The following is a 12,017-nucleotide window of genomic DNA, read 5'->3' as shown; positions in this document are numbered from 1 at the left end:
CAAGGAATACTCAATCACATGCAAGGAAAAAAAAAAAACAGCATTTTTGCTTGCACATGATTGGATGACAGATATCAGCAGTAGACAGAAATGGCAGTCAGCAGAGCGTCTGCTCATTTACTAAGCTCTGGAGCAACTGTACTTGCAGAGTGCAACTGCGCTTTGCAAAGTGCACAGTCTATCTGCCTTTAGTAAATCAACCCCTGTGGTTCACTTTTACAGAAATAAGAAAAGAATAAAATAAATATTCCGTGGCTGCAGTTTGAAATGGTCCTATTTTCCCTGCGTGCAGGGTTTATTAATCAGAAATTAGCTATATAAAGATCAATAAGGGTATATAAATCAAATATTATTCAGAAAATATGTCCAGCTTTGACCAGTAATATCATGACCCATACTATTTCTTTTAGGACCCAGAAGGAAAGCCAAAGAAAGCCAATATTCGTGGAAATGGTGACGGTACCTACACAGTATCCTATGTACCAGACATGGCAGGAAGATACACTATTACAATTAAGTATGGCGGAGATGAAATTCCCTACTCTCCTTTCCGTATTCTTGCAGTACCCACTGGAGATGCCAGCAAATGTTTAGTGACAGGTAAGTGGTGGTACAGCTTTTTTTTTTTTTTTTTTACAGTTTTGAGAACTCAGGATTTAATTTTTACATTTGCAATATCTAATATAATTGTTGCATTCTCTTTTTTTACAGTGTCTATTGGAGGACATGGATCAGGTGAGCCATTTACTATGAGTGTTTATTAACTCTGAGAATATCTATAACCTAAGTAATAGCCACTTTTAATTTATTTGTTTGCTTAAAATCAGTCTGAAGGTTTGATAATTTTGCATATGAACAGTTCAGTAGTTCCTGACTTGCAAATAACACCCTCCTCCTGTCCATTAGGAGCCTGTCTTGGACCCACCATTCAGATCGGAGAAGAAACTGTCATTACAGTAGATGCTAAAGCTGCAGGAAAGGGAAAAGTGACCTGCAAGGTGTCCACACCTGATGGGGCAGAGCTTGATGTGGATGTAGTGGAAAACCAAGATGGCACTTTTGATATCTACTACACAGCGCCTGAACCTGGGAAATATGTCATCACCATCCGCTTTGGTGGGGAACAGATTCCCAACAGTCCCTTCCATGTGGTGGTAAGTTTCCAATACAAAGCAAGAAACATTCTGTGATACAGCGCTCCCCATGTAATATTCAGGCATTTACCTTTCATGTATTTAATGTCTTCCCTCCCTTCTGCCAGGCTTGTGATACCATTCCAATCATAGAGGAACCATGTGACACTGTGCAGCTACAACAGCCCTATGCTGCACACCTTCCTGGCTATCCAACTCACTGGGTATAAAACAGACATATCCCTGAAATTATACTGCCCTGTCACTCTAGAACTCTGAAATCTTCACTTTATTTCATTTCTTCTATGCAGCTCATCTCACTGCTTCTTCCTCTGCCCTATTAAAACCCAGAATTTCTATATTTCATACATTTAGCCTCTGTATAGAATAAACATATAAGAAACTAAAAGAAACATAGTTCTCGTAAAAGTTTACCTTTTTTCACAGCAATGCAAAATTAGCCAACAATTCAAAGCACAGTTGGCTGAACCATCTGCAGTTTTATTTGCTTAATCCTGTTTGGTACAGGGAGCATATTATATCCCCAACCTGTTTAGCACTGGATGTCCCATACCAAAGATCTAGGGGGATTAGGTCACAGGAAGGGATGTAACTCCCTAATGTAATATGCAGTTTACAGATAGCATTACTCCTTACTTCACATTGCTCTTTTACTAATCTTTTTGTGTTCATTATCAGAATGCTGCTGACTTTTATTATTCAGTCTTTTTTTTCCAGCATATGTTTTCCTCTGTCGAGATTTAACTAATTGCTATGAAATTAGATATCTTTGTTATCCTTTTGCATTTACGCACGCCTTTATACGTTGGCATTGCTTCACTTTTGGGTTTTTATTATTTGGCTAAATTCTAGTATTTTTCTGATCTTTGTAGGCTACCGAAGAGCCAGTTGTTCCAGTAGATAATTTGGACACCAGGCTTAGGCCATTCAACCTGGTCATTCCTTTCACTGTGCAGAAAGGAGAAATTACAGGTATAGTCCTATCAATACAGCACATTCTGGATCGTTTTAAACCAACCTTTTTTTCAACTGTTATACCACTCAGAAAAGCAAATTTATACTACTACTTACGTTTAATAATGGGTTCTTCACAACTAAGCTTTGGTGCCAGGGTGCATGCAGTAGTGTGCTCTCAAACCCATGTACTATATACGGCATTATACACTCACATATGGTGTTGTTTCACCACACTAAAACTGCACATTGAAAATTGCAGATCATTTTGACCTGGAGAATTATGCCCTGTACACACGGACGGATATTCCGATGGAAAAAGTGTGATCGGATAGTGTTGTCGGAAATTCTGATCGTGTGTGGGCTCCATCTGACTTTTTCCGTCGGAATTTCCGACACACAAAGTTTGAGAGCAGGCTATAAAATTTTCTGACAACAAAATCCGATCGGTTAAATTCCAATCTTGTGTACACAAATCCGACGCACAAAGTGCCACCCATGCTCAGAATAAATTAAGAGACAAAAGCTATTGGCTACTGCCCCGTTTATAGTCCCGACGTACGTGTTTTACGTCACCGCGTTCAGATCGATCGGATTTTCCGACAACTTTGTGCGACCGTGTGTATGCAAGACAAGTTTGAGCCAACATCCATGGATTTTGTTGTCGGAATGTCCGATAAATGTCTGATCCTGTGTACAGGGCATTAGGCACAAAACAAGTCCACACTCAAATTACTCTTAAAAATTACGCATGAAACACCATTTACTGTTTTTACAAACAGTTCGGAGATGATGAAATTATGGTTGAACTTGCGAATTTTAATGCAGCCAAATTACTAACTGTATTATGTTTAAATTAGCACAAAATACAATTTATTTCATGATACTTATGGCAGAAGGTACATACATACTCTGGTCTCTTTTCTACACATCACATATCAGTTGTTCTTAGGTGTTATTTGTTCTACTATACAAATTGCTTGTCTTCCTTTGCTTTCTGACTTTAGGGGAAGTCCGTATGCCTTCTGGCAAGACTGCTCGGCCCAATATTACTGATAACAAGGATGGAACCGTTACTGTTAAGTTTGCTCCAGTGGAAAAAGGATTACATGAGATGGACATAAAGTATGATGGAAATCACATTCCAGGTAAACTATTTCATGTATAGCCAATAGAGTATCTGTGTGACCCTGAGTTACAGGTGTAAGGAAATGTTTTATCGTTTTTAAGTTGAGATGTTTTAGATTGTAAGCTCTTCATAATAGAGTTCTCATTTTTAGTCATGTATTTGTATATTTTGTAATGTTAATGATATAGCTTCTGTATGTTCTACAGAAAAAGTTAAAACTATGTGATTTCATTAATAATTGTAACATTGCTTATATAATATTTCAGTAGGACCCTTAAATAATGCACATCTACATATGGGAAATGTTACTGGGCTAATTTAATAAAGGAGTAGATGATGTTCACATACGTTGTATACGTTGTCTGAAATTTTTATTTAATTATCCCATTAAAACGAAAAGTAAATTCCTGTTCACTTTAATTATCCAATTATTTGCAGATTAAATAAGTAAACAAAAATTTGCTTTATATATGATTGGATAAATAAAGTGAATACTCACACAATTGTTTGAAGATTTTCAACTCATTAGCAAATCAGCGTTTAAGTCTAACAAATGTAAAATAGAATGTTGATGATACTAATGCCATATTTGGAACATTGTGGTTGATATACCAATACTGCAGAGTGCAAAATCTGGTGCAGCTGTGCATGGTAGCCAATCAGCTTCTAACTTCAGCTTGTTCAATTAAACTTTGACAAAAAAAAAAAAAAACTTGAAAGCTGATTGGTTTCTATGCACCAGATTTCACACTCTCCAGTTTTAGTAAATAGACTCATTTTTGTCAAACTGGGTATGATAGTGATGTTATTAACATAAACTGTCATTCTGCTTTCAGGCAGCCCACTGCAGTTTTATGTAGATGCCATTAACAGCAGACATGTGAGTGCCTATGGACCAGGACTTAGTCATGGAATGGTAAACAAGCCAGCCACTTTCACTATCATCACCAAGGATGCTGGAGAAGGTATATTTGTATATTAGTGTCTGTTATTTTTTTCCTTGAATTTAGTGAACTTTTGTTAACAGGACTTGACCTTTGAAATATAAAAAAATAATTAAAAGTCTTTTAACACAGGTGGCTTATCACTGGCTGTGGAGGGTCCCTCAAAGGCTGAAATCACCTGCAAAGACAATAAGGATGGTACCTGCACTGTGTCTTACTTGCCCACAGCTCCTGGAGACTACAACATAATTGTACGCTTTGATGACAAGCATATTGCAGGCAGTCCTTTCACAGCCAAGATAACCGGTGAGTTTAATAATGAGATTGGTGAATTTTTAAAAAAGATTGTAGGCATTAGAGAAAACCGTATTCAAAACTCTTTGTCACATGGCAAAAATAAAAGTCAAATCCTTATCATTTATTGTTTTAACGTTTTTAGTTTTTAATCACATAAAACATAGTATATCAGTAGACACAGAGTGGTTAGTGGGGAGTTTCTAAATATTTCGGGAAACATACTGACCTTTTTCCTCCTTACCAGGTGATGATTCCATGAGGACTTCTCAACTCAATGTGGGGACTTCAACAGATGTGTCCCTCAAAATCACAGAGTCAGATCTGAGCCAGCTGACTGCCAGTATCAGGGCTCCATCTGGTATGGAAGAGCCCTGTTTACTTAAGAGGCTGCCAAACAGGCACATTGGTATGTGACCATGAAGGGAAATTGAGAAGCAAATTTCAGTTGTGTTACTTAAGGAATTGCATTTGTTCCACTGGAATCACACATTGGCCTTGCCTTGTTTTTTGAAACCACAAAGAAATATTTTAAGTAACATTGAAAATTCATCATAGTGTGTTTTATATATCAGGTAATCCCATTTAACTACTGTTTCTCTCCTACTACAGGAATCTCCTTCACTCCAAAAGAAGTGGGAGAACATGTGGTCAGTGTGAAGAAAAATGGAAAACATGTCACTAACAGCCCATTCAAGATAATGGTTGGACAATCTGAGATTGGAGATGCAAGTAGAGTGAAAGTGTCAGGAAAAGGATTGCTGGAGGGTATCACTTTTGAGGTGTCTGAGTTCATAGTGGACACCAGGAATGCAGGTACACATATATTTGTATAAATACTCTTTAATTTTTTTTACTACCTCATTTCTATTACTCATCTGCTTCTGGTGACTGCATGTGACTCTTATTCCTAGGATATGGAGGATTAGGGTTATCCATTGAAGGTCCAAGCAAAGTGGATATAAACTGTGAGGATGTGGAAGATGGAACATGTAAAGTGTCTTATTGTCCAACTGAGCCTGGCACATATATTATAAATATCAAGTTTGCAGACAAGCATGTACCAGGTGAGTGTGCAGTGGTACATACATTTGTCATATCATTTTATTTATCTCAGTAACTTTTTAAACTGAAGCTAAATCCCTCCTTGCCCTAAATATGAGTGTGCACCATGGCATGATTTCATCAATAATGCTTCACATGTTATGTAAAATCAGGATCATTAGATGCAATTAGAGGAATTACAGCAGGCACGTTATATTATCCTTTTTTGTAGTATTTTGAATCTTAATAGTCAATTGACAAAGATTTTTGCACAAGTTTTGACACCTTAAAATACTTCCTTTTGGCTGATATTAATTTTGAGGTTTATGAGGTATCTATTGCAGAGAGCATAAAAAGTAGTCATTCCATTCAAGAAATAAAGACTTGTGGTAAAATAACTAGGTCAATTGTTATAACAGCAAATACCCCACACCTAGTCTATATTTTTTAAGTAGACTTATAATTTTGATAAGAAAATTAGCATATCATAATATAAGTAAGGTACCTTAAATAATCCATACAGTAAACTGGCCCTACTGTGTATAATAAAACAATTTATAGGGGGCATCTAAATTCATTTTTTTTTTTTAATACATTAAAAATATATGCACTTACACTGGATTCTTGTGTGATTTACAGGAAGCCCATTTATGGTAAAGGTTACAGGGGAAGGACGTATAAAAGAAAGCATTACAAGAAGACGCCAGGCCCCATCCATTGCAAGCATTGGCAGCACATGTGACCTCAATCTGAAGATTCCAGGTATATAGACATGGAATCCATGAAACCAGTTACCAATATGGCAGATCTAATTTGTTGCATGCCTCTAAACTCTTTGACTGTAAGAAAAAAGTACATATGTGATGTTGCACACAAACAGTTAAAAAAGATCATGCTAATTCAAATTGCAATTTATACTTAAAAGCAAATGAATAAAGTGTGTTCATATATAATAATCTTCAGTAAATGGATTATTTGTTGATTAATAACTCTTTCTAAAGGCAATTGGTTCCAGATGGTCTCAGCCCAAGAACGCCTTACTCGAACATTCACCCGAAGCAGTCACACATACACACGCACTGAACGTACAGAGATCAGTAAAACCCGTGGAGGTGAAACAAAGAGAGAAGTACGTGTGGAGGAGTCTACACAGGTTGGCGGTGATCCTTTCCACAATGTCTTTGGTGACTTCCTGGGCCGGGAGAGTCTGGGCTCTTTTGGAAGCATTACACGACAAGAAGGTGAAAGCAGCATTCTCTAGTACAACACTTTTCTTTTAACGTTTATTAAAGAAGGACTTCTTAATCAAATTTTATTTTCCCTTCCAGGTGAACCAGGAGCACAGGATATGACAGCACAAGTGACTAGTCCTTCTGGAAAGACAGCAGATGCAGAGATTATTGATGGTGAAGATAGCACATACAGTGTGCGCTTTGTCCCACAGGAGATGGGAGCTCACACTGTTAGCGTCAAGTATAGAGGCCAACATGTCCCAGGCAGTCCTTTCCAGTTTACAGTTGGACCCATGGGTGAAGGTGGTGCCCATAAGGTCAGGGCTGGAGGCACTGGTTTGGAAAGGGGAGTCGCAGGTGTTCCAGGTAAGAAGTAATGATATTAAACACAGGCATAAACATAATAAACTAAGCTCTCAAATGTTTTGCATGTTCCTGGTGATTTAACACTTTTAATCCCCACAGCTGAATTCAGCATATGGACTCGAGAAGCTGGTGCTGGTGGTTTGTCAATTGCAGTAGAAGGTCCAAGTAAAGCAGAGATCTCTTTTGAAGATCGCAAAGATGGATCTTGTGGGGTGTCCTACATTGTGCAGGAAGCTGGTGAGTGCATTCATTTTAGTACTAAATCGAGTAAATTTAAGGTTCTGGGATTGTATAAGCATTTACTAACTACATTGTGGGACAAATGTCCCTTAAACCTGCCCAAATGTGTAATTTATTTTTTAATTCCTTGCAGTGGTTGTATTTACCACTGCAAATTCCATAAGCAATAAATGTACATGCTATAATTGACTATTATTCCTTATATGGTTGCCCAGGTGACTACGAGGTATGCATTAAATTTAATGATGAACACATCCCTGACAGCCCCTTTGTGGTACCAGTAGCCTCACGTTCTGATGATGCTCGCAGATTGACTGTCACCAGTCTACAGGTAAAAATCTTAAAACACACTTTGTTTGTGACTGTTAATTTACACAGTTAATACTTTGTGCAATATTTATTTTTCAAAAGAATAATTTTAGTTCAAATTTGTATTACTTGCCTTTGATAACATAGTATCTTTGATAGAAAAGCTGTCCTGTAATGTTCTATTTAAATGCTAGAATTATTTTAAAAACGATCTCTATGCACTGTATATATTAAAATATTTGAACTATGCTGAACAATTTCCTCTAGATTCAATAAACTGTGTTATCCTACAGGAGACAGGACTGAAGGTAAACCAACCAGCTTCATTTGCAGTGCAGTTGAATGGAGCTCGTGGAGTGATTGAAGGCAAAGTGCACACACCATCTGGGGTGGTGGAAGAGTGCTATGTGTCCGAAGTGGATAGTGGTAAGTAAAGAAACTCAAAAATACAATAGTAACTTTTTTAAATATTTTGAATTGTATGACCACAATGTGTCTTCTGTTCTGCTTTAGATAAATACTCAATCCGTTTCATTCCTCATGAAAATGGAGTGCACTCCATTGATGTAAAATTTAATGGGCGCCATATACCTGGAAGTCCTTTTAAGATCCGTGTAGGAGAACAGAGTCAGGCTGGTGATCCAGGTCTTGTTACAGCTTATGGACCAGGCCTTGAAGGTGGAGTCACAGGTGAGAGCCACAAGTCCATCTATAAAAATAACTCATGTTAAAGTCTTTTGTGTGTGTAATAGCCATGGCTTATTCAACCAAATCACAGTCATTCATTTAGTCATTCAATTTTCTACTAAATAGGAAATCATGCTAAAGATGTAACATGCATTTTTGTAGCTGTGCTCTAACAAGCAAGCCTCTTTATTTCTGTGCCAATTCTGCCTTATAATTTTCATGTGTAGAATAGTAGCTAACAAAAAGCCCTCTTATAACCCTCCTCTTTAACAACCTTGAACGCTAAACATCATAACACCATGCATTCAATGATAACTATAAGTGGTGAATGAGACACCATAAAATGTTCTTTGCTGCCAATACAGACAGGAGCCCTAACCATGTCTTCCCTACCTTACACAGGGAGACCCTCTGAATTTGTAGTCAGCACCCTGAACGCTGGGGCTGGCTCTTTGTCAATGACAATTGATGGGCCTTCCAAGGTGAAGTTGGATTGCCAAGATTCTCCTGAGGGCTATAAAGTCTCATATACTCCCATGGCACCTGGAAACTACCTAATCTCCATCAAGTATGGAGGACCCCAACATATAGTGGGAAGTCCTTTCAAGGCCAGGGTGACTGGTGAGTTAGAGAACACCAAAGTACAATGTGATGAAATACAATTCAAATAAAACTGGCTCTTGCAAGTTTAGATGGAAAATTTCTTGAAATGAAGACAAGTAGCCTTTTCTAATCCTCTCAGTGTTTAATCTAACATTTCATCTTTCCTTCAACAGGTACTCGGCTATCAGGCGGTCACAGTCTCCATGAAACATCTACAGTGCTGGTGGAAACAGTCACCAAATCCTCAGCTTCTGTAGGAGGTTATGGAATGGCAGTACCTAAATTTGCATCTGATGCCTCCAAGGTAGTGTCCCGGGGCCCTGGACTTTCAAAGGCATTTGTAGGTCAGAAGAACACTTTTACTGTAGACTGCAGTACAGCAGGTAAGGGAGAAACACAATTCAATGGTGTATAAAATGTTCATTATAATCATATTACTTGAGTGTATATGTATCTTTCTTCTTTTGTAATGCATAAAGTTACTTTTATCAAACCAGTAAACGCCAAAATTAACAGTTTAATCTAAAAGCGAAAGTTATTTTAAAATACACACTTTTTACTATTTTGGGATATAAAGTTTTAAACATTTCTTAAAAGTTCATTTATTTTGGCCTGTAATAGTCTTACAGTTTCTCCATATTATGTTCACAGTTTCTAAAGAATCTATATCTGTCAATGTCATAAATTATCTGTAATTTAGCTGCGTGTCACAATAATGGATCCAATTGCAAAACAGGCAATGTTGGGGATAGTAAAGATAATGGTGAAGAAGTTTAATAAGTTCTATGGCAGTGGACTGTATGTTCAGAAGTGTGCAGAGGGTATGACTGCAGGCTAAATATACAGGAGAGGTGTACAGAGGTGATAACAACAGGCTGTATGTACAGGAGAGGCAACTGGAGGGTATGACAGTGGATAATATATGTAAAAGAGGTGGTACTGAGGGTATGAGAAGGGGCTACATATATAGAAGTGTTTAGGATAAGACATTGGCCAGAATGTGCAGAAGAGGAGTATGGAGGGTATGACAGTGGACAATATATACATAAGAGGTGGTACAGAGGGTATGATAGAGGGCTATATATATATATATATATATATATATATATATATGAGAAGTGTTGAGGATATGACATTGGGCGGTATATGTAGAAGAGTGTGGAAGGTATAACAGTTGACAGAATGTGCAGGAGAGGAGTGTCAGAGAGTAGGGTGGCAATTTGCTTTTTGATTGTATTGGGGCACTCTCACACAGTTGAATTTTCTACTAAAATGTTTATTATTGATATCACACAGGTACCAACATGCTAATGGTTGGTGTCCATGGGCCAAAGACACCATGCGAGGAAGTTTATGTGAAGCACATGGGAAATCGATTGTACAATGTGACCTATACAGTAAAGGACAAAGGAGACTACATCCTCATTGTCAAGTGGGGAGACCAGAATGTTCCAGGAAGTCCTTTCCAAGTTTCAGTCCCTTGAGAGACTGCACTACAACCCAATACCCTAAAGGCCTCTCAAGAGGTCTAATTATTTGCCAATGAAGGACAGACTTTCCCCTTTTTATGCAAATGCACTGATTTAAAAAAAAAAACTGTTATAGCATAAATTCACTAAGTGCCTTTGTCTGTCCAAATTAAGGACTTTCCCATAAAATGATGACATGAAAAACGCTGGGTGTAGGGAGAAGGCATGCAAGTGTGCACATCAGCCACCATGTCCTTTTTGCCTTTTACATAATGTTCCTTTATATTATGGTTGGTGTTTCATTTTCTAAAGTTGCTACCTGTTTTGTTTTATATGCGCTTTAATTGTTTTGTATTTTTATTTCAGGGGAGGGGGATTTTAGGGGTGAGAGGTATCAGAGGTCATGGGGTCAGTGTACAGAAGCTATAGGATCAGTGTACGGTGACTACTGCTGGATGTGTTGGTATTTTCTGCAGTATGTTTATTAGTCTTTCTGTTATACTATCATTACATTTATGGGTCAGTTCTTCACCAACAATTTCGTTTTTCTAATCATGCAATCATTTTTAATCATAATTTCCAACCTACCTTAGTTTACATCCCAACTTATCCCCAACTTAGAAGGAATATGATTACTTTAGGGGTGGGCCTTACAACATACCAACATTAGATATTCAAATTAGGGGAGATATAATTATTGTTCCACTGCAGAATCACACATGCGCTAATACAAGCTTCTTTTGAACACCTTTTTTACCAAAGAAATCGTAAAACCCTCAAATGTTTATTTATTATGCCCACATTTTTTGTGGGTAAGTACTCTTGGTATACTCAAGACCAAGATGCCCTTTGTAGATTTAAATTGAAACGGTTGATATCACTGAATTTTCAGTCCCCTGAAGTCAGTGTGGAATCTTTAAAACTATTTCCGCTTACGGTAAGTTATAAGTTATGAAGTTATGAAACTCTTTTTCTTCTGCACATTTCGACTTTTTGACCTCTGACCTGTCCTGTCTCTAAAGAATATGACTGGTTGTCATAGCACTGTTATAAGGGCGGAGCCAATATCACATGGTGCTTTGCCATGTGACTGCATTTTATAGATATTTTATATGCATCAAATTTACTATTAAAAAGTTTGTTTGTTACAAATGTTCCAACTGGTGCGTATAAAGAAAATAAATTGTATTGCTAAAGTGGTTATGTGTACAGTCACTTATTCCCTTAATGAAGAGTTATGTTTTTTTAGTTTGGTTTTTATTAGAACTAATCTGTCACAAAAAAGACTATAATAACCACTTCAATACAGGGCACTGATACACCTTCCTGCCCAGACCAATTTTCAGCGCTGTCGCACTTTGAATGACAATTGCACGGTCATGCTACACTGTACCAAAAGTAAATGGTATCATTTATTTCCCACAAAAAGAACTTTCTTTTGGTGGTATTTGATCACCTCTGGGATTTTTATTTTCTGCTAAAAAGTAAAAAAAGACCGAAAATTTTGAAAAAAAACTTTTTTTTGTTTCTGTTACAAAACCTTGTAAATAAGTAAGTTTTCTCACTAATGGTCACTGATGGGGCTGCACTGA

The 12,017-nt window shown here is 37.4% G+C and overlaps 1 protein-coding gene across 2 annotated transcripts in view; it reads left to right on the top strand.

The window, feature by feature from the left end:
• FLNC (filamin C) overlaps positions 1-11,624 on the top strand; it is an 83,367-nt gene extending 71,743 nt beyond the window's left edge. The window contains exons 28-48 of one of the 2 annotated variants that reach the window (XM_073619332.1): positions 411-600; positions 712-735; positions 907-1,154; positions 1,262-1,357; positions 2,027-2,126; positions 3,116-3,256; positions 4,074-4,202; positions 4,314-4,487; positions 4,723-4,884; positions 5,088-5,291; positions 5,390-5,542; positions 6,159-6,281; positions 6,521-6,760; positions 6,848-7,117; positions 7,217-7,354; positions 7,573-7,688; positions 7,960-8,092; positions 8,180-8,356; positions 8,756-8,974; positions 9,130-9,339; positions 10,253-11,624. In XM_073619332.1, the coding sequence (XP_073475433.1) occupies positions 411-600; positions 712-735; positions 907-1,154; positions 1,262-1,357; positions 2,027-2,126; positions 3,116-3,256; positions 4,074-4,202; positions 4,314-4,487; positions 4,723-4,884; positions 5,088-5,291; positions 5,390-5,542; positions 6,159-6,281; positions 6,521-6,760; positions 6,848-7,117; positions 7,217-7,354; positions 7,573-7,688; positions 7,960-8,092; positions 8,180-8,356; positions 8,756-8,974; positions 9,130-9,339; positions 10,253-10,440 (3,435 nt within the window). In that variant the 3' untranslated portion in view covers positions 10,441-11,624. The remainder of the gene's footprint in view (positions 1-410; positions 601-711; positions 736-906; positions 1,155-1,261; positions 1,358-2,026; positions 2,127-3,115; positions 3,257-4,073; positions 4,203-4,313; positions 4,488-4,722; positions 4,885-5,087; positions 5,292-5,389; positions 5,543-6,158; positions 6,282-6,520; positions 6,761-6,847; positions 7,118-7,216; positions 7,355-7,572; positions 7,689-7,959; positions 8,093-8,179; positions 8,357-8,755; positions 8,975-9,129; positions 9,340-10,252) is intronic. The other variant, XM_073619333.1, reaches the window with a different exon arrangement.
• Positions 11,625-12,017: the final 393 nt, after the last annotated feature.

This window comes from Aquarana catesbeiana, linkage group LG03 (assembly GCF_042186555.1).
Source record: "Aquarana catesbeiana isolate 2022-GZ linkage group LG03, ASM4218655v1, whole genome shotgun sequence".
Classification (NCBI taxonomy): Eukaryota; Metazoa; Chordata; class Amphibia; order Anura; family Ranidae; genus Aquarana; species Aquarana catesbeiana.
Note: the sequence above shows the minus strand (reverse complement) of the source record. Positions and strands in the feature narration are given on the sequence as shown.